Source organism: Gossypium arboreum, chromosome 5, assembly GCF_025698485.1.
Source record: "Gossypium arboreum isolate Shixiya-1 chromosome 5, ASM2569848v2, whole genome shotgun sequence".
NCBI lineage: Eukaryota > Viridiplantae > Streptophyta > Magnoliopsida > Malvales > Malvaceae > Gossypium > Gossypium arboreum.
In genome coordinates, this window is record NC_069074.1 from 91,535,690 (window position 1) to 91,563,593 (window position 27,904).

At 32.0% G+C, this 27,904-nt stretch overlaps 3 protein-coding genes across 8 annotated transcripts; all 3 read left to right on the forward strand.

Moving 5' to 3' along the window:
• Positions 1-6,441: 6,441 nt before the first annotated feature.
• LOC108450640 (uncharacterized) lies at positions 6,442-12,172 on the forward strand. 4 transcript variants are annotated; one of them, XM_053027443.1, is made up of 14 exons: positions 6,442-6,688; positions 6,877-6,941; positions 7,366-7,554; positions 7,686-7,783; positions 8,037-8,230; positions 8,356-8,537; positions 8,888-9,232; positions 9,316-9,380; positions 9,704-9,752; positions 9,878-10,007; positions 10,279-10,363; positions 10,461-10,530; positions 11,120-11,260; positions 11,519-12,172. In XM_053027443.1, exons 1-14 carry the CDS (start codon positions 6,592-6,594, stop codon positions 11,867-11,869), a joined length of 2,061 nt encoding a protein of 686 aa, XP_052883403.1. In that variant the 5' UTR covers positions 6,442-6,591; the 3' UTR covers positions 11,870-12,172. The 4 variants fall into 4 exon arrangements, with proteins under 4 accessions (XP_052883403.1, XP_052883404.1, XP_052883406.1 ...); XM_053027444.1 differs by having other exon boundaries at positions 7,372-7,554; XM_053027446.1 differs by having other exon boundaries at positions 6,602-6,688; positions 7,380-7,554.
• Positions 12,173-16,535: 4,363 nt separating this feature from the next.
• LOC108451065 (glycine-rich protein 5-like) lies at positions 16,536-17,133 on the forward strand. The gene has a single exon (XM_017748799.2). The coding sequence runs from the start codon at positions 16,603-16,605 to the stop codon at positions 16,948-16,950; it is 348 nt and encodes a 115-aa protein (XP_017604288.2). The 5' UTR covers positions 16,536-16,602; the 3' UTR covers positions 16,951-17,133.
• Positions 17,134-20,366: 3,233 nt separating this feature from the next.
• Positions 20,367-25,044, forward strand: LOC108449923 (dihydrolipoyllysine-residue succinyltransferase component of 2-oxoglutarate dehydrogenase complex 2, mitochondrial). 3 transcript variants are annotated; one of them, XM_017747308.2, is made up of 15 exons: positions 20,367-20,581; positions 20,739-20,798; positions 20,885-20,959; positions 21,228-21,291; positions 21,383-21,410; positions 21,889-21,959; positions 22,360-22,434; positions 22,536-22,591; positions 22,671-22,715; positions 22,873-23,145; positions 23,215-23,309; positions 23,413-23,503; positions 23,611-23,721; positions 23,870-24,064; positions 24,619-25,044. In XM_017747308.2, the coding sequence occupies exons 2-15, from the start codon at positions 20,748-20,750 to the stop codon at positions 24,808-24,810; spliced, it is 1,422 nt and encodes a 473-aa protein (XP_017602797.2). In that variant the 5' UTR covers positions 20,367-20,581; positions 20,739-20,747; the 3' UTR covers positions 24,811-25,044. The 3 variants fall into 3 exon arrangements, with proteins under 3 accessions (XP_017602797.2, XP_052884882.1, XP_052884883.1); XM_053028922.1 differs by having other exon boundaries at positions 20,368-20,642; XM_053028923.1 differs by having other exon boundaries at positions 20,386-20,446.
• Positions 25,045-27,904: the final 2,860 nt, after the last annotated feature.

Here is a 27,904-nt window from a genome sequence, read left to right on the forward strand (position 1 = left end):
ATATGAAAGCACCGCCTTTATTCCTAACAACCAGTCCATAGCTGGCTTGCTGCATGTTTTCGCTAAAAGCAGTGTCGATGTTACACTTGATGCAGCCAACTTGTGGCCGAGACCAGCTAACAACGGAGCAGCGACTGCTTGAGCAGTAGCAGGCCGCACTTGTTGGTAGGTCGATCGTGCAACAGGCCAATCTTGCCCGAAAGAAGCAGCAAAAGCCGAAGCCACTGTAGATGTGTCTGCATGCCATAGGAACTGATTATGGAAATACCAGAGAGACCAAGCAACCACTCTACCAAACAAAGCAGTATCGACACCAAGCAGAAGCGAGAATAACCGGTCAGAAAAAGACGAAGATGGAACAACAATAGTAGATAACGAACATACTTGAACCGCAAAAGTACAACCCAAAATTACATGGTCGATATCCTCAACCTGTCCGCAACGAGGACAGTTAATCAGCACCGCACAACCTCTGTCAATAAGCCTACAACGCCACAAAAAATCTTTTACCTTTGGTGGAATATCAGCATTCCAAAGAGGCAACCAAGGCCCCTCCACTCTATTAACAAGTGAATCAGCGAACTTGTCAAAAGCAAGGCAAAAGGCGGACTTAACCGAATATTCACCAATATTCTTATCAAAGTGTCAGATAAGCCTATCGGGAAGGCGTAACTAGCTAAGTGGAACAACCATAATCCGTCGCACGTCACAAGGGGCAAAGACACCCTCGACCAAACCTCGATCCCAACCCCACTGATCATCACGAAACAAGTCACATACCAATATACCATCGGTAACGTATACTCAAGTAGTGCAGTTGTCAATTAGAGGATCTAAATTTATACAAGGGAGATGTGTTATATGTATATCGTGAATGCAATTATTGAAAATGTAAAATAGAGAAAGTTCAAGCCATCCATTGACAATGTAAAATGTAAGAGATGCGATCCATTCATTGGTAATATGAAACGTAAGAAATACATACTATTCTTTAGAATTAAGGAATGCATACTGTTCGTTAAAATGTAAGCAAGAGGATTATTCATTATTATAAATATAACTTTTGGGTTACGTTTTTTTACGAGAATATTGAATAAGTGCTTACAGAAGGTGGTATTATAGTGTTGATTGGGAGAAATAAAGTGCGAATGTTCGTAGTTATGAAATTTATTTGTTAACCCTAATTTTGATTTTTATGAAGAAGATATGTCTCACTTCTATCGAAAGCCCAAAAAGTTCATGGAGGGACCAGAATGTAGAAGATATGCCTCACCTCCACTGAGAGCTCAAAGGGTTCACGAAGGGGCCCAAATGTAGAAGTTATGCCTCACCTTCGTCAAGAGCCCAAAGGATTCACAAAGGGACTCAGATGAAAAGATATTTATATATATAACTTCTTGTGACTTAAAAATTTTGCACCGTCTAATAAACATAAAAGTTATAATTAAATAACATTTTTTTTAGTTCAATGATGATCAAACCCAAACTATTGCTCGGAAAGTGAATACTCGACCAATAAATCATAACTTGTGTTCAAATAATTGCATGCTTAATACACATATTATCTATAAGCTACTATTAAAGTTATCCCTCACTTAATGAAAAGCCATAATTTGAGTTTGGAAGGCCAAAATAATTTCATGACAACTAAGCAATGTATTTTTTCATCATGGTGAGAGTAATTAAGTCATTTTATTATAATAATATTAAGTTATTATAAAATGTAATTATTTAAAATTAAATGATTATTATTGAAGTGTTTAAAGTTATTGCAATGTGTCAATGGAAGTGTCTACTTTCACCATCACTGTTAAAGAGTGTAACTTGTCATATTTCAATGATTGATAAATTATTAAAACAAAATTTTGGATTATATGTTGATATCATGAGATTATTAAAGCCCACAAATAAAGATCAATTCACTTGGTGAAACTTATCTTGAGGATTAGATTGTACTGATTGCACCAAATCCCTTGGATCAAAGATGTTAAATCAATTCTCTAGTCATTATTATTGTATTGTATTTAGCTATTTTAATTGTTGTTTAAAAGGGATTCTGATTGATCTTTAATATTTCAGCAAGTCGCGAAATTTCTTGTATATTTGAGAGACTTGTACAGGTTTATACACAAAGTATTAAGAATACTTACTAGTTCATTGAGGAACATTTCTTTTATGCATTTGAGATTGTAAAATGTTTTGTTATTGGTTTAACCAACTAGGTTCTCAGGGGGAGAATTTAATGATGAGAGGTTTAGTTCTTGAAGTACAAAAGTGAGGATTCTTCATTGGGTGTGTGCTAGAACTAGGATCACTGGTTGTATTGAGTTCAAAGGTAGCAGATTTATCTCATTGAGCTAGATTTTACAGATGTAGAAAAATCAAACAGCGTAAACAATTTCTTATCCCCTATTTTATTAAGGTTGTCGTAATGATGGCAGAAGTTCCCATTTCTACTATCACTTCTACTCATATTTTATTTCATACATTTACCAATCGCCCAAGTCAACAATTATAATAAATTACATAAAATATGAAATAAACTAAAATTATATAAAACAACATGAAAATGATACAAATACAAAATGTGTTAAATTTGCATTCAACAAATTATTCACATGTAAAATTTATAATAAAAATTCATAACATGAGAAACACAATCACAATATGATTATCTTTTCTTTAAATTGAATTAATATTAAAAATTATGTAAAATATGACATAAATTTAAATCCAACATGAACGCACAAATTATTTTCTAAATTGAGTCGCTATGATACCATACATAAAATACATTATGATACAAAAATAATATAAATACGACATGCGTTACAAAAATCGTTCAAATCTATATAAAAACATGTAACAATATATTTTTCAGATTTAATTTTTTTTCAATAGTAAAGTCATATTTAATATATAATTTTTATGTTTTATAAAGAATTTGACACATTAAAATATTTAATGTCAATTTTAATAAATATATTTATTTATATTAATTTTTTATCGTTTCATGTTTTGATTATTTTTCATATTGATTTTGTGTTGTTCAATTAATTATATACAAATAGCTATAAATTATTTCATTTTTGTATTTTTTAAGTTTATTTTAAATTATCATATCAAATATGATAGTATGCTGGCAGCAGAGTGCAGGCATGTATTTTATATTACATTTAAAATTTTCATACATCTAATAATTTATAGTGCATTTATATTTAAGTAATTAATACATAAAAATAAGTCACGAAATTAGGGGCTGAGATGGGGTCAGTTCCTTGGTAAATTTTTATTTAAACTCTTTTATAATTTATAAAATTTTAAATTAAAATGATAAAATTACATTTTAATCTCGAAAATAATAAAATTTAATTTAATATTTAAAAAATATAAAAATATAAGATATTAAAACAATAAAATTATATTTTTATTATCATAATCTAACTCGAAAAAATTTTCTAACTTCACCTGATAATAAAAGTATACCACATTCAACATTCTTAAAGAGACTCAAGAATTCAAGTTGAATTCTTGAATGACATTTTAAGTCTAAAACTTGGTCAAATTTTTGATGGGTTCTTTTAAATCAAAGTCCACATTCTATAATTGCTTTTACCTAGGCAAACAAAGTCTCATTTCAATATCTTTTATATTTATTATTATTATTATTAAAATTTAGGAAAATATTGACGTAATATTTAAAAATAATATTTAATACATTTTCTCTTATTAAGTAGAAGCAATTTTAAATAATAATAATATAATTATTCTTAATTAATTTTTAGGCATAATAAAAATTCAGCTCTTAATGTTTAAATTTATTTTCATTTTAGCTCTTATTCTTTATTTGAATTAAATTTGACCCTCAACCTTTTAAAAAGAATCGAATTATTTTTTAACGAAAATGCTGACTAGAGTGTTAAATTTTTAAACATGTAACCCGTATGATAATCCATGTGTACTTCATATTAATTTTTTAAATATTTTTATAATTTTTACTTATTTATTGACGTGATATATAAGATAAATAATGTCATATTAGTATGCTATCGGGCCAACATCATTAAAAAATAATGTTTTAGTTAGCGTTACCATTAAAGAAAAAATTTTAATCTTTTTGAAAGGCTAATAGTAAATTTTAGTAAAAGAAAGGACTAAATTAATAAAAGATGTAAATATTAAGGACTGAATTTATCATTTACTATTTTTATTATATAAAAGTGTTTAGCATGTTAGTTGTTACGTGACATCTAAAACGTGTTGACCAAAAAATATTCTTATGATATATTTAAGGTTAATAATTATTAAAAAAAGTTAAAAATCTTTTTGATTTAAATCCAGTGGGGATAATGCTTCTAAGTTACGGTGTTTAAAATAATTAGGTTAAATTATTTCATAATAAATCCTTATATTTTTCATAATTTTAGAATTTAGTTTATTTATTTTTATTTTTAGAATTTAATCTTTCAAAATCCGGTTCAATTGTTAACATTGTTAAATTCAAGTTTATTATAATGTAACAAAAAATTTTAACAATGCTTATAATTAGACCTGAAATTTGAAATCTGAAAAGTAAAGGAACTAAATTCTTAAAAATAAAAATATAAGACTAAAATTCTAAATTTTTGAAAGGTATAGGGACCTATGACATATTTTAACCAAATAATTAATAATATGCTTTTGAAACTAATGATTGCTGCAATTGACGACAATGAATTTGTGCTTTTGTCCTTTAAGCTTATTTATGCATAATTACATATAAAAATTATTTATAGATCCGATCTTGTTTTTTCATTTTTTTTAATTTAATTTTAAAAACTAAATTATGAAACTCTTAATTTTTTTTAATATTAAAATTATAAAGGTTTAGGCCGATTGAGTCTTAACTCGATTGACATGGGCATTATTACTAATATAGGAGGACGACATAGATTCGAATGTTCTAAAACGTATTATTCTCCTATTTATAGTTTATTAAAGAAATAGTTAACATGATCTTCATTAATTTGTGTGTTGATCCACTTTAAAGTAGTGCTTCTGTAGGCCTTCCGTCCTAAATGTCTCTAGGAAGCATCACTTGTTCTCCTTAAAGGAAGCCATCCGCCCACTTTTATGTATGACCAGTCTTTAAGTGTGAATGCACTTCATAAACAACAATTAGTAGATTTGAGCATAACAACCTCATATAGATAGAGGCCCGTGATTATCCTTTACGCATTTAGCGGGACTTACTACCACGTCATACTAATGGATAAGGGGACTTCTCCTATACATACATTGAGGAAAGATGAAATGATCAATTTTTTAGCATCCTAGGGTAACTCTAAGCAATTGTCTTCTTGATCAGCCTGTTCTCTTATCTTTATTTCGGTTCTCAACCTCTTTAGGTGAATTGGCCTCTATTGCACCACCTTGTCCTCCACCCTTGTTGTACTTTGTATGAACAACTTTCAAAATATATTCGTATAGGTCTAACATAGTAAGATTTAAACTCATAACAAATTTAAGAGAGAACAAGTGCATAATACAAATCATAAATAATACATGTAAGATCAACTAGAACTAAAATGGTAAAAGTAACATGGAAGCCCTTGTACTAGAAGTTAGTTTGCATTTTCCCTCATCTACTAAAAAAATGAGCAAGTTAGTCCATGTACATTAGATCAAAGAGCAATTTGATCATTCTATTAAAAAATTAATCCATTTCTACTATTAAAATTTGGTCCTTACATGCTAAAATGAGATATATGTGGCACGCCATGTATAATTATCTAGTTATTCTGTCAGTCACATTAATTTTTAACAGTAAAAACGAATGGAATTTTTAACAGAAATGGTCAATTTGCTCATTGATTTAATGTATAATGACTGATTTGCCTATTTTTAGTAAAAAGGTTAATATGCAATCTAACTCCTAGTACAGGGATTCCGCGATACTTTTATTGATATAGAATTAACTTAATATGAAAGCACAATCCCAAAAATAAAAAAGGTAAATTTGCATTATAGCCCCTTCAAAAAATTAAATAAATTGCAAGTTAATATTGATAATTTACACATTAATCCCTCTAAAAATTTATAATTAATCTCTAACCTCCCAAAGTAATTTTTTAATTTTGCCATTGAGTACAGTGGACTGAAAATCGTAATATATTTGACCTAAATCAGAATAAATTTACGAATGAACTCCACTTTAATTTTATTTTATTTTTAAAATTTAAGCTAATTCAATAATACTCCAAATCTTATCCATAAATTAATGCAAAATTTTTAATAAAGTCAAAATTAATTTTTTTATACAATCTTATCCAAGTTTACGTCAATGTTACATAAAATATCATCAACTTACCTTAATTATAAAAATAAATCAAAATTTAAAATATATTTGCATAAATATATTATTTATTATTTAATGTATATTTTTTAAAATTTAAAATCCTTCCATTTTCCACTCTAACTTTCTTTTCCATCCAAACAGATCTCCCGCTTTCCCTGCAAATGCCGTCCTTTTGGTCCTTCCAATATTAGCTACACCTCTCATTTTCCCTCTTAACGCTCCAAATCTTAACGTGCGCACCCTCAGCGCACCACATGGCAGCTCCTTCATTTGTCTCCAAAGCAAGAACCGCTTTCAACTCTGCAGCTGCCAAAGCCGAGCGAGTTTTCACTGATTTTAAATCCGATTTTGGTAAATAAAAGAAAATATTTTTTGATCCTCTATATTTTTGCCTCTTAATATCCATCGCTAATTTTATTTTTGCGCTTTGCTAATTTTAGATTAAAAAAAATTGTCCGGCTTTTAGGTGATTGATGTAAATGTTTATAACGGGAGTTTGATTCTTTTTTCTTTGTTTTTTCTTATCCATTTCGTTGAAGATTCTGATAAGTTATTGCCGAAGGAATTCAAAAACGAATCTCTTACGAACGACGGCGAGTCTAAGGTAAATTTTAATTGATTTTTGATTTTTTTTTAATTTAGAAGGTCGTCGGAATTAAGGCACAATGCGCTTCTTTGTTTGGCTGCTGAGAAAATGAAGTAGATTGTAAAATTCGTTTCTTTGAAGTTTTGTTGAGAAAAATGAAGTAAATCGAGTTCGAAGAGTTTAGCTTTGTTCGTTTCTAATGGAACCAGAGGCTTTCTGATTTGTATAATTTTTTTTTTTTTAGTTTCCTGCACTTTCTCTGCAACCAAACAAGCTTTAAATGCTTAAAAGTTATGCTGAGTACTTAATCATTATTATGCAATTTTAAAAAAAAAGGATTATTTATTTATTTTTTCCCTGAAAATTCACGTGAAATAATAAAAAAGTATTTTTCAATCCATATTTACTTATTTTAGTTTTAAATTTGGTGTGGTTTGACGAGGTAAAGAATTCTAGGTGGAGACCCTCAAATTTAGGGACAAAGCAAGAATGGCAGGAAAGGTTTAGGAATTTACGGATAGGGAGAAAAGGCGTTGAAGACACCGAGAAAGTTGAAATTTCTATAATGGCTGTTCCATTCTATGATGAAAACATATATTTGCTCAACATGAAGAATGACACGGAAGCAAAGGTACATTTGTGATTTTGTATATTTTTTTCTTTCCCCACAGTTCAGGGTTACTGTTAGGGAAATTAAAATGTTTATTTTCCTGTTATTATTTAAAATTAAATGGATTTATTGATGAAATTGTTTCCCTACAGCTTTTAGAAGCAATACCTTCTGTAGATGTTTTAAATACCACCAACACGAATAGCATTCCTCCAACATCTGTACTCAAACAATTGGCTGTAGCTATTGAGTAAGTTTTAGTCATTAATTTGCTCCCAATACTTGAATTTGGTTTTTTCTTTATCTGCCCTTGTTGGTATTTAAAATTATAGGATGCCTCATGGCTGATTTGTGAATTGCTTTGTTGTAATGATGGATTCGGTTTAATCTTTTGGAGCGAAATGAGTTCAATGCTTACTGGTCAAATGTGTAATCTGTTGATTAATCATATTTCAGCTTGTACATGGTGTTCTTATATTTCTGTACTTTCCTTCTGGTCCCAGGGCTGGAAAAAATTTTAAGACGGTGAAAGATCTTTTGGCATCTTTTGGAAATTCTTCACCAAGTAAGGAAAAGGCAGGCTTGAGCTTCTCTACAGTCAAGTCGTTAGTTATTCGTGAGAAAGAGGATAAAGTTGCATCTGGCTTTGGTGATGACAAGAAAGTCCTTGCTTTGATTAATTCACTGTTTGATGCAGGTAGATTCATATATGTCGCCGATAAGACATGTGCTTTTGTTCGGAGACATGTTTCTTCTTTGAGCTTTCAAATTTTCTTGTGATGGTCTTCCACTTTCATTGTAATATCTGCAAGATATTTGCAGATGGAAAATTCCTCCAACGGAAGCTTGTATCTGATTCAAACACATGTACACCAAAGATACCTTTTATTAAAGACATTCATGGTGCTCCTCCACATGGCTTTGTTGTTAAGCTTTCTGAAGTCATTGGAAGCTTTAGATCCCTTCACAAGATGGCACTCTTTTGGTGCAGAGTTGTTATCGAAGTAAGTGGATTATATGTTACTTCTATCCAAAATAACACAAATGGTCAATGTCAAAAGCAAACTTCACTGAGTTTACACTTTGGATCTTTTTGTCCAAATAAAAACTAGTATCAGAAACTTATCTAATGAAGTTCAAGGTAGCATGATATTATAATAACCACTTCTAGCATAACAACATGCTGACACTTGGGTGCATCTTAGTAGTTGCAATTTTTCATACCACAAGTTATCTTCAAGTAAACTAAAGTCCTTCACATTCACATGCTAATGCATTTAGAGGTTTTTTTTTTCTTCACATTGTTGTTAATCTTCATCTGATGAGAAGTGTTTGGAATCCTTTACACATGCAGCTGAGAAGATTTTGGTCTGAAGAAAAACATCTGCCAGGCATTCCTGTGAATGAGATTCCAGATCTAAATTCATGTCTTCTATATCAACAATTACAGGTTATTAACTGTTGTCTATCAAGAAAAAGACAACATTATATTGCCACTGAATCATTTGATTCAGAAATGATGGAAGCTGGTTCAAATGTTAAAGAATCAGATGTTTCTAAGGGCACAGTGTCTGCTGGCTCTGCGTTGTATGCTCGACTTAAGACTGGAGAACTTGTTCTTCGGCAGGGAGCTAATCAACTGATTGAAAACTTGGCAATGTTGGAAACTGGTGAACCTATATACTCACCTATTACCCAGGTCTGGTTGCAAATTCTGCCAATAGATTACCTACCTTCCAAGCCTAATCCCATGATTGAGTGTATTTATGTATATGTCTGCAGGAAGGACCTTTGCTTACAGAAGATCTTATCAGGGAAACGGAGGAATTAGTGCTTCGTACTGGGAGGTCAGTATTTCGGCTCCTTAACCTTATAGCTCACCATTTAACACTTACTAATATGATTTTCTTTTGATTTGTTTACTGCATAAAATTTGTTCATAAATTTTATCATATATCAAGATTCTCCTGTATGCTTTAAAACAATGAACTTAACTTGCAGAACTTGCAGGATCTTTTCCATCTTTCTGTTGTATGCATCATAAGAATTTGAGTGAAACATAGGAAAATTATTCAGAATCTACGAAGTCTTTTGTCTGTTACCATAATACTTTGTATAGTTACATTATTCTTCTTGTTTTTTACTCATTGCCTTGCCTATTGTGGGTCAGTGTTGGCGCTGGGTGCTCTCGGCTACTCTCTGACATGCAGGCTTTCAAGGTGATATTTTAGCACAAAGAAAAATCCTCTATCTTTACTACTGTTGTAGATATATATGGATGCAACAGAAAACTCTTCCTAGTTTCAATTCATAATCTGTTTTTTCTCTTTAACACTCGTGTTAGGCTGCAAATCCTGGCTGTGTTTTAGAAGATTTTGTTAGATGGCACTCTCCTCCTGATTGGATTGAAGCTGAGCCAAGCGATAAGGTTCCGGGTGCAAGAGGTCAACTAAGTAGTAGAATGCAGAAAGGAGGTTTTTGTTTTCATCATCCCAGTTTCCTAAAGTTTACTTTTAGTTCTTCTCAGTCAGGTCTTGCTATTAAGGAGAGAACATCAGTTCATTGATTGTGTAGAGGAGTATGTTTGTATGAACTTGCACTATGTCCTTGTGTGATTCGTATTAGAAGCGTGTCTCATGTAGAAGATACTCTTCTAGTTGTTAAAATTGTTAGCCTGCAGAGAGTGTCATTTCTCGGACTTATGCTATAGTTGGCTCTAATATGTGAATTATACATATTTGTTAGGTAATTTGTGGCGTGAACTATGGGAGACATCCAAACCTGTACCGGCTATTAAACAAACACCTCTCTATGATGAGGATTTGGCGGTGTAAGTTGGATTCATAAATTTTGATGCTACGAATCTTAAATTTTCTATTACGGGAGCATTGATCTTACGAGATTAGCTTGTTTTATGGTTCCTTTAGGGATGGAATTCTGAATTTCTTCGAGAACATTCCCATTTCTGAGCTTTTTCAACAATTGTTTCTTGCGCTTGTGAGTGTTTTAATCTAATTTGAGATTATCCTTTCTCTATTTAATGTCTCTTATTACCAATCTGCCGTTTGGTTTATGTATCCAAACTGGGGGAAAAGGGAGTTTTCTGTTTTTCTACTTTGTTTCTAGAACATGATTTGACAACTATGTCCAACACAGGTATATTTAATTTTTCTAAAGTCCTCATATGTATTTGGTGGGTTCTAGGAGGATCATATCTTTATACCCATGTCCGGATACGCATCGAACATGAGTGTTGAACACATGCATTTTAAGAATGAAGATACGAAACAACATAGTTTGACACAAACTATGTTGCTTTGAAAAATACCTGTGTCCAATGCATACATAAACTTGTTTTTAGGAATATGACCCTCCAAGTATTCTATAAATGCATGGAAAAACTTAGAAAAAAAACTAAATGTACTTGTTCAGATGCATATCCACATTTGACATCCATGCTTGAGTCTGAGTAACATAGAATGTGAATATCAATAATTGGCTGTTATTTTCTTATTTTTAGGTTGCATATTATTACTTTTACCACTCATTCTTTATAATGCTAATTTCTCATTTGCGTAATGTTCAGCTCAGTTTGGGATTTGTATTAGCAGAGGACAAAATCTCTGCTAACGAAAACTTGTCAAAGCTGTTTCATGAGTGCAAAGACTATGTTGTTGCAACTTGCCAGAGAAATACCTGGAACGATAAAGTGGACGATCTTTGCCAGGTAGGTTTCTATTGTACACACATGCCTCGTGCTAGATTGTTTCATTTAGTTCATGTCATTGTTTACAAAGGAAACCTTGGTTTCTTCGCATGCAAGAAAACCGAGCTTGGCTCCTTGTCATGTTTTCTATTCCGTCGTCACTTAAAGGAGATTGCTATTTCCCTTGATAAATTGTCTTTTGGCTCATCAATCAGATGAATATTTTGCTTCTTCGAATGTATACATTTGATGATGTTCGAAAGTGAATTCTATTTATAGGTATACGAAACTGTGGAAACAATGTTAGTGTCTCCCGAAGAAGTCTTAAAGGCAATAAAGCAGGCGGATGAGACATCAACACAGGAAAATGAAAGCCCCACCCGGGGTGAGCTAAAACTTCGATTTCTGAGGCTCGGACTCAATTTTGGTAACAAGGATAAACAGCAGAAAAAAACACCGACGACGACAAAAGAACCTAAGAAGAATTCAGACGAGAATCCTTCTCGTCCATTCGCTAGCTTTTTCGATACCAAGTCATCTTTATTTGCAAAGATGTCACCTAAAGCTAAGAATTTCCCACATGTTGACAAACCTCCAGCCATAGATGAAAGTAAATTGACGGTGGCTTGATTGTATTGATCAAACAAATATCTTTTCTTTTCGGCCTAACTTTTGTAATGAGTTCGGTCAAACTTAAAACGGCGTAGTTTTGCAGGTAATTGTAAATTATTGTGAAATGAGATGATGCCTTTCCATCCGAAGAAGTAATTTTTTTAAGAAGAAATTAATATTTTTCTTTATCTCGAGCATGTTCGGGATTCTCATAGTAATAATGGTGTATTTCGTAATTAATAAGTTAAGAGTTAGAATGACGTCATTTGTGCTTAAAGTGTAATCAAATAATATAAATAATATTTGATAGTATTATAAATCTCTTTGTGAGTCTTTTTTTTAAATTAAAAAATTATATAACACAAAGGTAAAATATTAATTAAAATTTAAATAATAATAAAAATAGTATAAATATGACTTAAATAAAAAAAAAATTTACCTCAAAACTATGACAATTTTCTTATTTAACCTAAACTTTGATTCTATTATTACTAATAAAATAAAATAAATACATTTCCTTCTCTCTCTTCTCCCACGTTTCATCTTCTTCCCCCTCTCGTAAGCACCAATAACCGACCAGCCCATTGCACCTTCCGGTCCAGGCAAATGAGCAGGCCACAGATGAATCTACTAATTCCATGCTCATCATGTAAGTCTCCAATGAAATCATTGCCTTTGAAAGTGAGATTATGGACTGTGGAAGGCCCCTGCAAGAGCTTGAAGATTGTTGTTGTGGTGAACAGTTTGAGAGGGGATGGGAGATGGGAGATGGGAGCTGCTGTGAAAGTAGGCTGTAATGGGCTCTTATGAGAGAGAAGAAGGAGAATAAGAAACGTGGGAGGGGGAGAGAGAAAGAAAACAATATTTAAATTAATTTATCTTTATTTAATTAAAAATATTCATATTCTGATTCACTTTAAAATTTTCGAAGGTAGTTTTTGGAGATCATTTTCGTTTTTTTTAATGGAAAAATTTAAAAAATCTTGTTAGAAAATAAAAAATATAAAAATTAAAAAATAATAAAAGTTTTTTATTCTTTTCACTAAAATTGTTAAAAAAGTGAAAATTATGAAAACAAATGTGCTCAACTTTAAATAAATTCACCTTAATGTAAATCTATATAAAAACAAAAAATTATATAAATTTTAAATATTAAATATGGTACTCTATTCGAATAAATTTTATTTATTAAACGTGTTTTTCAATTTTAAAAATAAAAATTATTTTAAAAATAAAAAAATATTTTTAAAAAGCAAAGGAAACCTAAATAATACAGAACAAAATATCTCCTAAATAACAATATTCTATAATAGCTACTAAAACTATCAACTATTTACTCAAATTCCTAACGGAAACACATTTTTAAAATTTTTTCAAAATTAGGTTTTTAATAGGGCTTTGAGTATTTAGTAGGAGATATTTTTATTTTTCATTAGGAATTTAAGTAAATAGTTAATGGTTTTAGTAGTTATAAAATATTGTTATTTAAGGAGATATTTTATTATGTATTATATAATAAATTTTACTAATGTGGAGACAAACACTTCCATTGAAACGTGTTTTCGGAAATCACTTTACATAAAAAGTGGTTTCCGTTGACATGTTATAATCCTATGCTTGGTAGTTAGATGTTGGTGTTCTCACCCATGCGATGTTCAACGGCAAAATCAAAAAAATTTTTAGGGGACCGAAATTACATTGTTTATTTTTACGATAGTAAAAATATAATTTTACCATTTTAATAGTCTATATCTTTATAATTTTTAAAAGATTAAATCAAATTGTTATCATTTTTTAGGGGGCTAAAGTGTAATTTTACCATTATAAAATTAAAATTTTAAAGGGCCTAAATGATAAATTTTCATTTTAGGGAGGGTCGGGGCCCTTGCCAACCCCCTGGATTCGCCACTAACTATTTTGGTTTGATTTCGATTTTAACCATGTTATGTTTTTACTTTTTTCATGTTGTTTCAAACTTTTTCTTCTTTTTTTAATTAATAAACATGTTATTTATTTAAACAAAATAATACAAAATGTAATTATATAATTAAAATATATACTTTTTATATCTATCATTATGTTAAAAATATTTTATTTTTAAAAATATAAACTAATTTTTATATATATTTTCTTTTATATAATTTTTATATGTTAAAAATATTTACTTTTTCCACCTACATTATAGGTATGATAAATTCTAATGTTATAAAATTAAATAATTATTTCAAATATTATTATTATTTTATATGTAAAATATTTTAATAATTTTTAATTAATGATTTTTTTAACAAATTTTTAGGAATTTTTACAAAGTTGAATTTCTAATAGGACTTTGAGTATTTAATTACAAAATTGTGTTTTTCACTGAGAATTTGCTTAAGCATTTGGCAAAAATAGACAAAAATATCATTTTTAAATTGAAAATAAGGGATTTTCGTTTTCTTCTTCTTCTAAATTTAGGGAAATAGGCTCCGCGAAAGCTTATTTACATGGCACTGCGTCGCAAAGCAAATTTAAAAAATAAAAAAGTTATTATATTTTATTTGATAAATATTACAGATTTTAAAAATATTATCGTCATTAATCACATACGCATATTCAATGTCTAATTACAGATGGTAAGAAAATATTATTATATTTTTCATATTTGTTAATATCATTATTAAGTTGTTGAATTTTGTTTAGGATTTTGATTGAGTTTTGTGTTTATATAATTAGGACGAAGATCGAATTATTGAAACATATATATATACACAATTTAAGTACGAAAGCATCACGTGTTATAGAATGGTACTTGAATGAGGTGAGATTCTTATACGTGTTCCGTATGCGTGGTGAGACTAAATTGGAGCCCACACTTATTAGTGCTTTGTTGAAGAGATGAAGACCCGAAACACATATATTCCATCTTCTGTGCGATGAGTGTATGATTACACTTGAAGATGAGGCATTTCAACTCGGCCTACTCGTTGATGGGGCAATTTTTATAGGAGTAGTGCGTGTTAAGGATTGGCAGCTAATTTGCCACTAGTTATTGAGAAAGGTGCCAGGCAAGTTTAGTGGTAGCTAGACAAATATGGGATGGTTAGAAGATAATTTCTCACATCTCAACAACTCTTCTAGTGAGGTTGAAAGACATCAATTCATTTGAGTATTTATATTGAGGTTGATCGGGGATTTTCTAATGCCAAATAAATCTCAAAATAAGGTATATTTAAGGTGGCTTATACAACTAATTGACCTAAAAGAAGCTATGCGACTCGGCTAGGGATAAATTGTTTTGGCTATATTTTACTGAGAATTCTACCGAGCCACTAAAGCACCAAAAATTAAAATCGATGGATGTATACTCTTTGTCTAATCATGGGAATGATACCGCTTACAATTTTTTAGTCCCCGAGGAAACTTCCCTCACCAATTTCCACTCATAATAAGGTAAGATTCTAGTTATCATATTATCTTTTTGGAATAACATATTATTTGAATAGGTGTAACAATGACGCGAGCCATGTGAGTATATCAAATGAACTTCAAGTTCAAGATATTTGATTATTGTTAGATCAACGACCAGAACCCAATGTTAGTTTAAGAATTTTTCAGTTACATAATAATTACATAAGGATTTGAATTTTATTATTAGGTACGTAATGAAATTTATAATTTTGTATTGCAGTTTGGATGGATGTCATACTCTAATCTGAGAATTGAAGAATGCATCCCGACTGAATTTTTGATGAATCATAATATTTGGCATGTCAGAGTGTCGTTGATTGTTTATACAACAGTTTAGATACATGGATCTGATTGAATGATTTGCCCATTTAACTTTGTGGAAAATACTCCGCCCTCATCTCAGAACCTCAATAAACTTCACAAGATTGACTTGCAGGAGAAAACTGATGAAGATTGATTTAGATTCCATGCCAAGTATATGAACTCGTGGGCACATAGGTATAATTTTCTACCTATACACCAACAAATTGTTGTCGGCCCTCACCTCATAACAATATATCTCTCTAAATAACAATATCTTCTAACAACCACCAAAATCATAAACTATTGACTCAAATTTTTAACGAAAATACAATTTTCTAACCAAATGCTCAAAGTACTATTCAAAACCCAATTTTGTAAAAATTCTAAAAGATTTAAAAATGATTAATTAAAAATTATAAAAGTCATAATGCCAAAAATAAATTTATAATTTTATGATTTTTCTAAACAATTTAATATTTTTCAAATTTGTAATATATACCAATAAATTTATTTATACGACATCATCTTTATTCATTCCCACGCATAAAATAACTTACAAGGGGTTGATTTGGTAGAAACTTTTACTAATTTTTTTTGAGCTTACGGCAAAGCTTCCAATCAAAACCTCACAACAAGCAGACGTGGTAGCGTTGAACATTGATGGTATACGTTAAAAAAGTCAAAGAAATGCATGGGAAAACTTTTATGAACCCTAAAGATACGTGAGTTGTGACAGCAAAAAATCATTGCAAATTGCCGAAAAGAAAACATGCAAATGAAAGTCCATGCAATTTGGATTCTGAATCATAAAAGCAAGTGATGAGAGAGTTGAGTGGATGCTTTTAAGACCTCACCTGTGCTGTCCCAACCTTCTTTCATGCATCATGCATGGCTTCATATATTTTTTTGCTATATAAACCTTCCTTCGGGTGCTCACTTCTTCATCCTATTCATCTTTTTAAGTGTTATATATAGATTATATAAGCATTCAAAAAATGGTGTGTTATAAGCTTCTTGTTGTTTTGTTTGTTGGTGCATTTGTGATTTGCAGTAGTACTAGTAGTAGTGCCAGGATGCCTACGGGTGGGTTTGAAGATGAGAAAACACTGTTTCATCGTCGTCCGAGATTCGGTGGTGGTTTAGGAGGTGGAGCTGGATTTGGTGGGGGTGCTGGTGCTGGAAGTGGTGGTGGATTAGGTGGAGGATTTGGAGGTGGAATAGGTGGGGGTGCTGGATTTGGGTTTGGAGCTGGTGGTGGGTTCGTTGGTGGTGGTGGAGCTGGTGCCGGTGGTGGGTTTGGTGGAGGAGCCGGCGGAGGTGGTGGGTTAGGAGGTTTCCCTTGAAGTCATGCAGAAAATCGTTCCAAAACATATTATATTCTAATTACCTTATAAGTATTACAATAAGTTTAATTATTCAACAATCATAATTGTATTTTATTTTTGGTAATGTTTGAGCTCGATCTCAAGTAATTTCGTACAAATTTAAATTATAAAAAATAAATATATTTTATTTTATTACATAAATTGATATTTTCGTCCGATTATTGTCAATGCTAAAAGAAATCAAACTTTTTTAAAATAAAAGAGAAAGGAAAAAAAAACTTTACACAATCGATTTTATAATAGTTTGATCCTAATTGCCTATATTCGCTACTTTGTTATATCACAACCAAGGATTTCCTACTTTGCCCTACATTCGTCTGTATGTTTTTTCTTTATGTTGTTTAGACTTATCTTTATTTAATAATAAAATTATTTTCCTACCATCTTTTTTCTTATGGCTAAACTAGAATCTTTCTTAGTTTTGTGGCTATACTAAAACTCTTCGGATTTATAATTGGTTATAAAGATGAAGTAAAAAATAAGATTACTAAGAAGGTATTTGTTTACGAAGTTTGGCTCACTAAAGAAATGAAATAAGGGTGATGGAATATTTTACAATATGAACTCGGAGAGTATGTACAAGAGAAAAATGAGAAAATAAATAATCTTAAGCTTTTCTCTTTTCTTTAATGTTTGGATATGTTCTTCAATTGTTCTTGACTTGTATTCATATCCTCCAATTGATTTTTAGACGTTTGGAGCCGTTGGAGGGAATTTTCAATCGTTGGAAGATTAATCTCGTGCATCTAATGCAGTATGCAAGGTCAAGTCTCGATACATAAAGTAGCAAGTCTCAAAACTATACTACTCCCAAATGGTTGTGCTTATTGTTCTACAAGTCTCGGTACTTCAACCCAAAGTTTCAAGACTTGGTTGCTAGGTATCGAGACTTGACACATAAGTCTCGATATTGTACCCTTGTAACATCCCATACGCGACTCGATTGTCGGGTCTGAGCTACAATGTGCCACATTCGTTGTCGAAGCAACTACAATCATCTTACACTTGATTTAAACTATTAAACAACTAAATATAAGCAAAATAGTTGTATAAAACGATATGCATTCATTTCCTGGTCTTATACGAGCTTACAAAAGCTCTATTGCTAACCCAAGATCGAATTAGGGCCAATTTGTAATATTTTCAAAGTTTGAAGTTGATGTTACAAATTTGGGGGTTCCTCGTCGCGAAGCCACATGCTAACTTGGTCTCGTCGTAGCAACTATTGCTCGACATCACGACGTGACATACTGTTTTTAAATGGTACCAATTTGACACCAACCTATAAATATAAGAGCAACCGATTTCACTTCCATAACATATATTCAATAGAGGTGATCATGGGTTGGGCTATCCGGCCAGGCCCAAAGGCTCGCCCGAAAAATGGGAGGGTTCGGGTAAAAATATAGGCCCGAAATATGGGTTTGGGCAAAAAAATGAGGCCTGTTTAGAAAATGGGCTGGGCCTCGGGTAAAACTTTTTTGGCCCGGGCCCGGCCAGCCCCAATTATATACTAAATAATTTTTTTAATCATATTTAATTTTTTATTTTCAATTTTAATATAACCACTTTTTATTATATTTTCAATTTGTGTATTGTTTTAAGAATTATTTTAGTCTCATTTTTTGTTTGTTTATTGTTTTAATATTTATTTTTATATTTTTAAATGTATTTGATTTATTATATTTTTAATTTTTTATTTAATGAAATAAGCTTAAAAAAAATTAATATGGGTCGGGACGGGTAGGGCTTAGCAATTTTATTTTGGGCTGGGCTTGGATAAATTTTCAGGCCCATATTTCGGGCCTGGCCGGGCCCGAACCTAGAAAATGGGCCTAAAATTTTGTATGGACCCGGCCCGACCGACCCATGATCACCTCTAATATTCAACCAAACATACACATCCAATGGGTTTAAATTTTAAACCATAATGCCTTTCATATTGATCTGTCGTAATTTGATATGTCAAATTAGGCTCACGCTATACTTAATGAGCTCATTCTCGAGTAATTTTGATATTTTTCATAGTTTTCGTTTAATTTTTGTTCTTTAGATTTAATAAAGCTCCTCATGCATTTTATGCTTATTTTATGCTATTTTAAGACCAAAATTGGCCAAGGGTGTCATTTGGACCCTAATGAGTGATCGAGTGGTGTAGGAGCATGTTGGTGGCCCAAAATTGAGTGGAAACCATGCCACAAATAGAGGTATCGTGACATCGGAGCTTGAACATTGCAACACCTCCGTCAGGCTCGGAACGAGGAAGAAAAGGAGCCATCTATAGTGGTATCGGGATACCCACACTTGGGTATCACGAAATCCCCCCCAAGGAAACCCCTTGAGTAGATTGATGAGGATATCGTATTACCCTCCCCTGCATATTAAGATACGCTTATCGTACGGGAAAAAAATAACATCAGGGTTAGTTTTTGTCCACTTAAAGCACCTATCAAATAAAATACAGAGAGGGCATTTTAGGCAACATTTTTGGGTTAGAATCAACTGGGCTGAAGTGTGTGAAAGCCTTTATTTGAGCACATTTGTAAAAGTTAAACCCATATATGACCATTTTAAAAGGTTTTAACCCTTAAAAGGTTGGGCCTAAGGGTAAACAAAACTTTATTCGGTTGGAAAAAAATTCAAATTTTAAACTAATCAAATCGAGTTATTTGGTTTTTTCGAGTCAACTAGAATAATTAATTCGGTTTTTTAAGTTCGAGATGAGTTGAATTTTAAAATTCGAACAACTGGAATAATTTAAATAATAGGTTGGTGTAATTACCCCTTTTGTCCCTATAAATTTTGAAAATGAACAAATTAATCTCTCTCAACAAAAAAATATAAAATAAAATTCAAAATAATTTTGAAATTTCAAAATATTTATAAAAATTTTCAAAAACAAAAATTATAAAACAACTAAGGAATATGTGAAAAGGTTAAAATTTTTTAAAAATCTAAAATAATAATTTTGAGAACCTAATTAAGTAAATTACATATTCAAGTTAATCATACTAAAATACCTTATTTTCTCTCTCATTTTGCTTTGAAAGAGTTTTCAAATATATATGATTTCAAATTTATGAACTCTCTCACATGGAGTTAATTATATTATAATAAAATTTTAATTTGACATATTTTTTAAATTTAACTCAAATAATTTCATTCAATCCGACTTAATTTAAAAATAATTTCAAATTAAATTAAAATGATAAAATGAGACACATCAACTCAACTAATTTAAAATTTTTCATTCCATTCTCTTCTATTTGATTTAACGCTCACTTCACAAAACGGTGTCGTTTCAACTTTTCTTTCCATTCTCAGCCAAGACTCCTGAAAGTAAAAAAGAAACGAATCATCACTGTTTCAGGCATCTACAAATAAAATACCGCCACGTAAGAGAGCTTAACTGAGGTTGCCGTATTGGATCCAGCAGCCCCGCAAAACGTGCATCGTCAGTCTCTCCTCTCTCTCTTTCGCTCGTTCTTTTCTCATCTCTAAAAAAACCCTAATTTATTTTTAAAAAATTCCAAAAAAAAAAAGACTGTATTTTACAACTCTCAAATTTGTCTGCAAAGCCTAAAATCAGGTCAAACCTTTGTTCCTCTTTGATTCTCTTTTTTTAATTTTCACTCATTCATTCATTTCTGGTAAATATTTTGATTTTTTTTGGATTTTTTCTTTTGCACTTAGATTACTGATATTGATTTATTTGCTTCTGATTTTGTGAAAAAATATGAAAATAGAAGTCAGTAATGTTGGGCGCTTTAAGGAGAAAAGTTGCGAGCGGACGCTCATCAGCTTCGGTTAGAACATTTTATTATTATTGTTTTTTTTCGTTTATAATTTTACTTTATTTAGTTAAAAATCTGGATTTTATTTTTATTTTCAGATATTAGGAAAGTCATTACAGGCGATTCGGCCTGGTGTTTCGGCTTCCAGAGTTTCTTCTAATGCTGGAAAAGAGGTAAATTGTTTAATTGAAAAAATGAATTAGGATTTAGTATTCATGCATGTAGTTTAAGTTTCCTTGCATTTTTATTGATGTTGATGATACTAAAATTCTATAATTGATGTTGAAAGATTCTTGATTTATTAGTAAAATGTTGTTGTTGAATTTACATTTACATTAAAACAATGATAAAGTAATGCAAGATCAATCATTTAAGTTTTGGATTTTATGTCATCAACTGGTAATTGTTCTCATGAGATTTGAATTTCAAGTTTTTTAACAGATGCTATCAGTTCAACTGAGAGGGATCGCTCATGTTCAGAACTTCTCTCATCTTGTTCTGCCTGGTAAATCTTTTGAATGGTTCTTCTTCTCATGATAGTGTAATTGTGTTGATTGTCTTTGTTGTTAATGAAGGTTATTTCATAATTATTGCAGGATGTTCTGCTGGTTTAACAAAAACAAGGTTAGTCCGTTGTGTACTTCGTTATGCAAATCAATGTTTGGAATTATACTGTCACAATTAGTCATTACTTGACAGTAAAAAAGTAACTATATTTGCATCCATGTCCGATATATATTCGAACATGTATACAAGGATATGTTCCTCCAAGAACCCTCCAAATCCTTCAAAACAAATATTCAAATCCATATTGAACACATATTCTTAACACTCACACTTGAGTCTGAGGAACATAGCTTGGCACAGTGAGGGTATTAGTCTATGTTGACTGCTGGATTGATCCAATATTTGCATTAGTCTATGTTGACTGCTGGATTGATCCAACATTTGCATGTATAACTACCATATCTATCTTTGTAGAAAGCCAATTTCAGTGTGAAGTAGTTGACCCTTTTTTGTCCAGAAATTAGATTATTTAGGTGATGATTTTTTATTTTAATCTTTAAATCCACTTCTCTGACAGATTTTCTTTTATCTGTAGAGATGCCATTTGTATCATCCAACCGGAGGCTATCATGCAAACATCATGCAGGGCTTTCTCTTCTGGAGATGGTATGGCATTGACTAATGTCCACGATGATATTTATAGGGCCAAAGGCTTATTAGCCTTTTCTTTTGTTTTTCTAAAATGGTTATCAATATATGGGTTTGTGTTTTTGGTTTTTGCAAGAATTTAAGCTCTCTGCTTTTTAGTTGTTCATTTCATCAACATTTTATCGGGAATAGATGATCAATATCTAACTGTTGCCAAAAACCAATTTTGCTGTTATTAAGAAGTACTAGTTAGGCAACCTATCCAAAGAAGAAATTAGTACTTCTTTCGTTCTTGCAGCTCCACCTTTTCTGGGCTTAGTGCATTTTTCACTTGTAAAAATACATGTTGATGAGGGTTAGGTGCTTGGTTGAAAAAAAAAACCCATCTTTACCCCGTGTTTACTTGCTTGTGATGAAGGGGATCTCGTTGATGCTGTTGTCCCATTTATGGGAGAATCAATCAGTGACGGAACTTTGGCAACATTCTTGAAAAGTATGTTTTCTGCTACAGTAGTCTGTATCATTCACTAGATGTACCCATTTCCATGGTTGTAAGTGCTTGATTGTGAATTTATCTGAATTTTCTGGGAGCAGAACCAGGTGATAGAGTAAAAGCGGATGAACCGATTGCTCAAATAGAAACAGATAAGGTACTCTTCTTCACTTTTTCTTTCATCTGTCGAGAAGAGATGGATTTACACCCCTAATACCTGTGTTTATTTTCACTAGGTAACAATTGATGTTGTCAGCCCCCAAGATGGCGTGATACAAGAGGTAATATATGAATAAATCTTGACTGTTGGATCATAATTCACACATGCATACATGCAAATGTCTAGCATATTCTTTATTCCTGGGCTCCTATCTTCTCATTTCTGGGTATGAGCGGAGTGGACTCAATCCTGAATGTTACTTTTACAATTCTTGCCAGTATGTAGCCAAGGAAGGAGAAACTGTGGAACCAGGTACTAGGGTTGCTGTCATTTCAAAGTCTGCTGAGGGGGTAGCAGCTGCTGCTCCCACTGAAAAGAAATCCGAAAAAGCTGCTTCTGAGCCATCTCCTGCTGAAGCTGTAAAGGAGGATAAGCCAAAAGGTAAAGTTGAAGCTTCTGCTGCTGCGGCGAAGCCTAAAGCCCCTTCTCCACCACCTCCAAAACGAACAGCTTCTGAACCTGTACTTCCACCCAAGGAAAGGGAAAGAAGGGTAAGTCTTTTCATATCTGTTTACATCCACCGTTGGGACAAATGATGTAAGCGTCTTAGTGATTTACAGGTTCCTATGACAAGGCTTAGGAAACGAGTTGCTACACGATTGAAAGATTCTCAAAATACTTTTGCAATGTTGACAACGTTCAATGAAGTTGACATGTAAGTGCAAGTTTCCCTCTCATTTCTATTTTGGTTTGTATTCATAAGAAATCTGATACTGTTGATTTGTTTTATTTCCTTATCAATTTTCCTTTCATTACAGGACTAATTTGATGAAGCTCCGCTCCGATTACAAGGATGCATTTGTTGAGAAACATGGTGTCAAGTTGGGATTTATGTCAGGATTTGTTAAAGTAAGCAATGATTTATTCTTGAATTGCTTATGTCTGCCTTCATGGTCGACCTTCACTAACTTTCTCTCTTTATCCCCTTTACCATTTCCTCCATTCCATTGTTTCAGGCCACTGTTAGTGCACTTCAGCATCAGCCTATTGTAAATGCCGTAATTGACGGGGATGATATTATTTATCGAGATTATATAGATATCAGCATTGCTGTTGGAACTTCTAAGGTAACAGTCTTTGATTTGCCAAACTACAAGTTAGCCATTTAATGGCTTGCTGATGAAACTTGGATAAATGAGTATTTTATACTATTTCAAGATACAATTTAGCATCTAATATGAATGTATGTTATGGATACTTTATCTTTCTTGGCAGGGACTTGTCGTTCCAGTTGTCCGTGATGCTGATAAGATGAATTTTGCTGAGATAGAGAAGACAATCAACAATCTTGCAAAGAAGGCAAATGATGGGACCATATCAATTGATGAAATGGCTGGAGGCTCGTTTACAATATCCAATGGCGGTGTTTATGGAAGTCTATTGAGTACCCCCATTATCAACCCTCCTCAGGTTAGTGTTTAAAAATTGAATCTGTATGCACTTAAACTAGTGAATTATCCATATTTAGTTGAGGTGTTTCTCATATTTAGCTTTAGACTCCGAGTTTGAACTAGTGGTTTGATCGAGCTGAGCTCAAGCCATAAGAAGTTAGAACTTGAGATTATCTTGAAATTTAAAGCTTGAAGCTTAGCTCAAGATTTGATCAATTTTCACTTTTAAAGCTCAAGCTGATTCAAGATTAATATCAAACTGTTAAAGCTCACTTAATTAAGCTTACTTATTTAGTAAAAATGAGCTTCATTCCCTTGCTTGATTTTAAACTTGATTATTTACATTCGAGCTTGAGTTTAGCTTTTCAATACTAATTAAAAATAGAAAGCTCAGTTCAAGTATTAGGATACTTGAATCTGACTTGCTTAATAGCTTGAGTTGTTCAAGCTCAGACTCAACAATGATCATTTCGAGGGTTTTTATTTTCTTTCAAAAGCTAAGCATAATTATCTCGATTACATTCTCGTGTCCAAAAATAGAATCTTAAATGCATAAGCAAATGTTTTTGGCAGTCGGCGATCTTAGGTATGCACTCGATAGTGTCCCGACCGATGGTTGTTGGAGGTACTGTACTCCCAAGACCGATGATGTACATTGCACTCACTTATGACCATAGGTTGATCGATGGAAGAGAGGCTGTCTTCTTCTTGCGTCGTATCAAGGACGTCGTTGAAGACCCTCGCAGGCTGCTACTCGATGTATGAACTATGAAGACCAGTTAGTAAGATTTCATGGTTTTTATAGCACACAGCATTTGATTTTTATTCCTATATATATATATATATATAATAAAAAGAACAAGAGGAATAAATGCCTCAAGTTTTTTGTAGGGTTGCATTTGTTGATTCACCCTTTTTTTTAATTACTTTCTGAAAGTACGGATGGCCATTGTTGGAGTATTTGAAATACAATATTTCCTGTTTTGTTTTCTTTTCTAAGCTTTTAGATTCCGTTTTCTAGCGTATTGTTTTCTTTTATGTTCAAATATGCCACAAGTTTTTGTATTTTTTTATAAATTTGGAATTTAGTCTCCTTTATTTTCTAAGATTTTAGTTCGTTTAAGTATATTGTCAAAATTATTTTGTTAAATTTAGATTTATTATTTTATTTTTAGTTAAATGACTATCAAATGAGTTTTTTTAAATTTTAAAATGTCACACAATTAATTTAACAATAAAAATTAAAGCATTAATAATTGGACTTGAATTTTAAAATTTAAAAATGAGATAATTAAAATAGAAAATATTTTTATTGTGAAAAGAAGTAACTGTACTTTTAGTGTTTTTAGAAAATGTTAAAATTAAAAAAATGGTTTAATAAATGATGTTATTTTATTTTAAAGAAAAAAATTTAATAAGAAAAGTTTAAGCAATTTTTTTTTAACAAAGTTTATTTGAAAGAGGCTGCAATGAGATGAAAAAGTGGCTGTCGGGCTGAGAGTATTTCTGAGGTAAGAACATGAGGAGAGCAAAATGGAATTCTTGGGCATCGAATCAATGTTTCAATGGGTATGACACAGAATAGAAATGCTCCCTATTCTCTACATAAGTCTGTATTCAACACGAACCGTAATAGAATATTCCACTAACTCCAAACAATGATTTTTTGGTGGGTTCGCAGAATTAAGCTGTAATGGAATGGTAATGCCAGCCAACCAAACGGACTCTTAAGTTCATCTTGACTTCTCTTTCGTTTTGCATTACCTGTTTTCAGGGCCCCCAAACTATATTTGCAATTGGTGAGGGCATAGCCCTGGTAGCAGAAAACTTCACATCTGCAATTAGGACAAAATTTATGCACCATTGTTTGCAAGAGTTCTGGGTATTAGGAAGACCAACACCTTCAATGATGCCCTTCTCGCATGGCGCATAATGACTGATCACAACTGTTTCCTCACAAATATATTAAAAGCCAAATACTATAGTCATCACCCCTTTGAATCAGTTAAGCCTAAATCATCTGACTCTTGAACCTGGAAGGCATCCTTAGAGAAAGAGACATTTGCTTTCAAGATAAGGATATCCAACTCCAAGAAGGTAGAAGCTGTTGGATTAGTACGTATTCTGATCTCCCTCTTGTTGATACTGTTAAACCACCTATCCCAACAATCGAGGCTAATGCTTGCACCCTCCTCATCATGAAAATTTGGGATCAAAAGAAATGTTTCAACGTTCTCAATCATAATCGGGCCTCTGACCTCCTCAGCAGGACCCTTTCTATGAAGAGTGCCTATGGCCATCAGTGCTAGTCTGATCCTTTAACACTTGCGACCTCAGCATCACCATGGATTAATTTATGAAGGTTCAAACTTTCTTATAAGATTATCATCTTCCTCTGGAAAATTTGCACAAATTGCCTTCCAACCAGTGAGCTCTTCTCAAGGCGTCTTTCCAAAGCAGGGAATCCATTGAACACCTCTTCCCCGAATGCAATTTTGTTCGGGCAGTCTGGTTCGGTTCTTCCCTTGTCCTTTGGTCCGACTCCCTTCAGATTTCTTCTCTATCATCCTAGTTCCTTCATTGGCTCAACTCAAGCAACATCAGCTCCATCGGTTCAAAGAATGTTTACACCTATGCGGCTTGGACTCTCTAGATGATTTTGAGATCAAAGAATGAGCTCATTTTCAGAATGGTTGATCCTTCTCCAACAAGGGCAGTCATAAGGCCATGATTCCATAATGAATGCCTTCCCCTAGCCATCAATCAAGAATGCCCGTCTCAGAATGGGCTTTCTCTTGCATTGTCTATTGCAGGTGAAATGGCATAACTAGTGGAGCAACCATCGTCTCAACTCCTATCCATCCGAAACAACAAATTTGCCAGCAAAATTCAGGCCAAACTTCTCACTCTTCACTCTATCCTTATTTTCCTCAAAAATCATAATATTTGTCTGTAGGTTCCCTGAAAGTGACAAGTATTTCCTCCAATTTGTGGGTGTTGGAAGCTCCAACCAGCTCTTGATGACATCAAGCATTTCCTCCAATTTGTCCAAGTTCAAGATGGGCTTATGAACAATATTCACTTATCCTTGGAAATCAAACGATAGGCTTTATGTGCTTCAACGATTTATCATAGTTTTTCATGACTTTAACTCTCTTGTTTTATACCAAAAAAAATCATTTGCTCTTTTGGGTTATTAGCAAGTTGAAGTAACTAATACATGGTGCTTATTTTATTTCATTTTTAATTTTCTAACTCCATGTCACTAAAACATTTTTAATAGTCTCATGGGCCGAATCAAGTTTGAGGGTGGATCCATGCAAGGTATCTAGATTAATTTTTTAAGTTCGAACCTGGCTCGACTCAAAAAATAAGCCAACTTTTTGCCCAAGTACCCCCTATTTAAGAAAGGTAAACTCGAGCCTAATTTAGTCCGCTCATGTTTGATTTTTAGATTAATTTTATTTAAAATATATTTAAAAAAATATAATACACTAAATGCACTAAAAATGCTAAAATAAAATTTTCTAACATATTTAAAATATTTATATTAAAAACACTACCATAAATATAATAAATGTTTTATTGTATTAATATAATTTTAAAATTTTATATTTTGGGTTGAGTTATTTAGTTGGGTAATTTTTTTTTAAGTTTTGGGTAATGTGTTTAATTGTTATTGAGTAAGTAATTTAATATAAATATAAAAATAAATATATTTTAACATATATAATTGATATAATTTTTTTATAACATAATATATTCGGAATCGGGCTAAACACAGGCCAAAAAATCTTGCCTAAGACCTGACCCATATAAAAAACATGCCTTAAATTTTTTTCAAATCTATTTTTTGGGC

Excerpts from the sequence above, each read along its gene's own strand:
- LOC108449923 (XM_017747308.2), top strand. The coding sequence starts at position 20,748 with ATGTTGGGCGCTTTAAGGAGAAAAGTTGCGAGCGGACGCTCATCAGCT. Across the intron at positions 20,960-21,227 it reads CTTCTAATGCTGGAAAAGAG|ATGCTATCAGTTCAACTGAG; the intron begins GTAAATTGTTTA and ends GTTTTTTAACAG. Across the intron at positions 24,065-24,618 it reads CCATTATCAACCCTCCTCAG|TCGGCGATCTTAGGTATGCA; the intron begins GTTAGTGTTTAA and ends TGTTTTTGGCAG.
- LOC108451065 (XM_017748799.2), top strand. The coding sequence starts at position 16,603 with ATGGTGTGTTATAAGCTTCTTGTTGTTTTGTTTGTTGGTGCATTTGTG.
- LOC108450640 (XM_053027443.1), top strand. The coding sequence starts at position 6,592 with ATGGCAGCTCCTTCATTTGTCTCCAAAGCAAGAACCGCTTTCAACTCT. Across the intron at positions 7,784-8,036 it reads CAATTGGCTGTAGCTATTGA|GGCTGGAAAAAATTTTAAGA; the intron begins GTAAGTTTTAGT and ends TTCTGGTCCCAG. Across the intron at positions 8,538-8,887 it reads GGTGCAGAGTTGTTATCGAA|CTGAGAAGATTTTGGTCTGA; the intron begins GTAAGTGGATTA and ends TTACACATGCAG.